The 4,427-nt window shown below is 37.9% G+C and overlaps 1 protein-coding gene across 1 annotated transcript; it reads left to right on the top strand.

The window, feature by feature from the left end:
- The first annotated feature begins 1,874 nt into the window (after positions 1–1,874).
- Positions 1,875–2,779, top strand: LOC142348631 (uncharacterized). The gene has a single exon (XM_075400082.1). The coding sequence runs from the start codon at positions 1,898–1,900 to the stop codon at positions 2,777–2,779; it is 882 nt and encodes a 293-aa protein (XP_075256197.1). The 5' UTR covers positions 1,875–1,897.
- The last annotated feature ends 1,648 nt before the right edge of the window (positions 2,780–4,427 follow it).

The following is a 4,427-nucleotide window of genomic DNA, read 5'->3' on the forward strand; positions in this document are numbered from 1 at the left end:
TACTCGTCGTTCAACTTTTGAGATGAAGCAATTTCGGTTGATCCAATTAGCTTACTAAATGTGTGAGCCGACAATCACATAACAACTGAAGAGTTTTTACTGAGAACCTAGCTTCGACAAATTTTTATCCGACAACTGTTGCGATATAATTTGAACATATATTTTGATCTCCAACATAGTCGGAAGCCATTATTGTTATCGTGTGTCATTTTATTTAAATTTTTTGCGTGGACCTTTGTGCTTGTTCGACAATCGTCCTTGACTAATTGATTGAATATATTGATTTGATTTTTGAGTGATCTATTATATAATAGCTATAATATGTATCATCTATGCATATTATAGCTATAAATCCTATGCTCAAAAATCTTGTTTTTGTGCCCAAAAGTTTAAATAATTTTTTCGATGTTCTGGCGAACGATTTTGATGCCTTTTTTAGCTCAAAAATTCAATTAGTTGTTTCCGGCTAATTCTTTTTGGGTTGTGTGGTATGTAAAGTAGTTTTAAAACTAAGTGATTTTTGGCTGTGGATGGTTATGAACTGATAGCGTTGTTCTCATTTCCTTTCAAATCATTTTGTTTCCTCTATCGCGCCACTTTTCATCTGACCAGACGACTTTTCATGGAGCGTTACCTCAGTTTCTTGGCAACGGTTATTGGAGGGCCTCATGTGAGGGGACATCACAATCAAATTTACGGATGCTGGAGAGCAATTACTTTTGTCCTCTTTTAAAAACCTTTCCATCAGCAGATTTTTTTAGTATTGCGGATCTACAAAGCAATTGCAGCTATTTTCTGCCAATCAATGTGCTAAGACCTCGTTATATTGATCTCATCGTTAAGAAGTCACTGATATCCCCTTTCCTTGTAAATTTCAAATTCGGACAAGGATAGCATACCGTATTTCGTTGCGCTCGGATAATGACAAGTAAATTGCGTCAACATGTGTACAAGTCGTTAAAAATGTGAAACTTTAGATTTGATAAATTTCTATTCGATTTTATTATTAATTGCTCTCAATCAAAGTTTGTAGCAATTATATTAGTCCTGTGGTCTTTTTATCGGATTTTGCGTTTGACTAATTTTTTCTGACCTTTTAACCAAGTTTCTGACCCTTAATAGCATCCGTAAGGATCTAGCTGGATACTATCGAAGCCAACCGCTCGTCGGTCGTTTGAAAGCAATTCGACCGACGTTAGTCGGTTTATGTTGTAAATATTTTTGTAAATATATAAATGCTTGATGTATTTTGAATTATCTTCAATGTTGGGGCTATGATTGTCAATTCATGTAAAAATGTACGCCACTTTTTTGAGGCTTAGCATAAGGTAGGTTGTGATGTGGTTGAACTTCACAGAAATCCGTTGCTTGACCGAGGTCTTGCGTGTTAACTCGGGATCCCGGGACAATTCGAAATGGGTATCCTGTAAGATCTGACAGTATTTTGACACAATGTTGCAAGAGGATGTATCGTCTTACAAGATTTTCTGACAAAATCTTACAAGATGGTCATTCGACTTACAAGAACTTATGAGATAACCATTTGTCATGAAATAATACAAGATCTTACAGGATAACCATCCAGTCCCCGGGCTATTTTTTAACCTCGCCAGTTTGGGGGTGTAATATGCTGTAAATGGCGGACTAACATAGAAGTTCTTCAAACTACAGCAGGCATTATTAATTCCAAATGACCACTGAGCTTATCCCACGTTTGAAAACCATAATTTTGTTTACGATATAACGGCTCGCAGTATAATTTTGATGTTCAAATAAGGCCTCCTTCTTTTGATAATGACCCTCTTTTGCCCTCGCAAAGCTTATGTATTGCGACATGGAAGTTAATTATGTAATTTTTAATTTTTCATATTCATGTCAAGTTGTCTATGTGATAAGAATGAAAACAGTTTATCTCGGAGGTGTTCTGAGCTCCAAGTTGGGATATGGTGCAATGTCTCTTTCGCCATATGCTTACACTCTACCGGAAGGATTCACGGATGAAATGGGAGTGTCCATTTTGAAAAGAGCCCTGGAACTTGGAATTACTCACATCGACACTGCCCTATTATATGGCTCCGGGCACAATGAAAAACTAATAGGACAAGCTTTAGCCGGACTTTCGCCCGAAGAGCGCGGTAAGCTGTGTATATGCACTAAAACTGGGGTTTACTTTGGTGCTGATGGAATCAAAGTCACTGGAGATCCGGAGTTTGTGCGTAAGACATGCATGGAATCTCTGGAACGACTTGGAACTCCGTACATTGATATCTACTACTTGCATAGAATTGATACAGAAGTTGCTATTGAAGAGACAATGAAAGTGTTGAAAGATCTAGTACATCAGGGTTACATCAAAGCAATTGGGCTCAGTGAAGCATCTGCTGGCACGATTAGAAAAGCACACGCCATTCATCCAATTTCAGCAGTCCAACTGGAATGGTCTTTATGGGCACGTGATGTAGAGGCTGATATAATTCCTACTTGTAGGGAATTGGGGATTGGAATTGTGGCTTATTCTCCATTGGGTAGAGGCTTTCTCACCGGATCAATTAAGAAACCCGATGATCTACCCGCTGAAGACATACGAACTGCGTTGTTTCCTCGTTTTCAGGGAGACGCCTTTGATCAAAATCGGAAGTTGGTCGAGAAAGTTGAGGTGCTGGCGGCTAAAAAGGGTTGCTCGACTGCTAACTTAGCCCTGGCTTGGGTTCTAGCACAAGGAGACGACGTTGTACCCATTCCGGGAACGGCAAAGGTTAGAATTATTCTCCAAGGCTAAAATTCTAATTTGGTCGGTTTTATCAGCACACAGAACTGATTGTTCCAAACGTGTATGTAGTCTGAGGATCTTTATCCTCAACTTATTTTTTAAATAGGAAACCTCAAAATTCCAGTCAAACGTTGAGGAGAAAGAGCGAACCATAAGATAGGTACAGAACATTCTTGGTGCTAGGACCATTCGTTTATCTGAAAATTGTTTTTGGTGCTCTCAAACCAAGTCTGTAGCATTTATATTAGCCCTAAATCAAGGACTCACTCCATGGCCCTCTCCTACCAAATAGAGCAAAGAAGTATTTGCCTTTGGAGTCTTTATTGAGACGGTAACCTGTTTCATTGAGACAAGAATATACCAACAATTACAGGCAAAACAACATTTTTATGAATACAGTGTCAATCATGCTAACCATTAACTGAAAACATTAAATAGGTTCTCTTTGGTGTCACTAGTACCTCAAGAGGGTCTGTCATTCTTGAGACTGAATAAAGAGGCAAAAAAGGAACACGGGTAAAATTCGAAAATCCACTTATTTTATAAAAACAGCTTCAAAATCGTAAAATAATAAGCTGTAATAAGTTCACAAAGATTGTCTAAGCAGGCTTGAGGAATGTGCTTTTCAGAACAATAAGCATTATTGGCTTAAACTTCTTTGGTGGTAGCTTTTTTGGTGAAAGGGTGAGTACTAAAGAATGGGTCAGCCTGTTTTTTTGTAAGCAACCTTGTTTCTTTTTAAAACATCAAAAACATTCTCGTCATTCTTCTGGTGACAGGCTTTCTTATGATACCCCTCAACTGTCTGCCTTAAATATATCAATCAGCCCGAATTGAGCGAACAAATGAAACCAGTGGCACGTGTTGTTCCTCCATGTGCACTACGTGGGGGTCGGATCAATGGTTTTTTTAGACGTTATGCTGGTCAGTAGTATAGCAATTTGCCATATGCTTTCTGGAACCCCCCCCCCTACAAGAATTCAATTCAACCAAAATCCTGATTTCTTTCAAAATGAAAATTTGTTCAAGTATCAGCCTTCTCGTGTAGACTCTTGGTGCTATACTGACTGCTGAAACTCAAACAAATTTTGATTTCGAAAGGAATCAGGATTTTTGTCGACTTGAGTTCTTGTAGGGTTTGGGGTCCGAACCCCCATCTACAAGCAAATGACAACTTGCGCTTGTTGTAATGGTTACTGTAGAGAGGAAAATCACTTCTAAGCTGGTTCGAGTCCTTACTATATTACTTAGTTGTAATAGGAAAAATTTCGCATTACATATACTAAAGGCCTCAAACTTGAAAAATTTTCAAAAAAATTTTCGAAAATTTTTAGTTTTTCGAAGTCCTAAAATGGTCTGAAATTGATTTAGCGCTATGAAAGAGCACTAAAAAAACATTTTTTTGTTGACTTTGCTTTTTTTCACCTATGGAGTATGGGGGTCGAAACATACAAAAATTTCAAATTTTTGAATAATTTCCAAAATTTTTTGGAGCCCTAAAATGGTATGGAATGGATTTTGCGCTGTAAAAGACCACTCAAAAGTAATTTTTCGGAACTTCGTTTTGTTGAACCAAGCAGGGCAGGAAAAACTCAGGTTCTGAAATGGTCTGAAATAAGTCAACGAACAGTCAGAAGCAAAATACTTTTGCAAAATG

This window comes from Convolutriloba macropyga, chromosome 1 (genome assembly GCF_964194025.1).
Source record: "Convolutriloba macropyga chromosome 1, txConMacr16.3, whole genome shotgun sequence".
Lineage (NCBI taxonomy): Eukaryota > Metazoa > Xenacoelomorpha > Acoela > Convolutidae > Convolutriloba > Convolutriloba macropyga.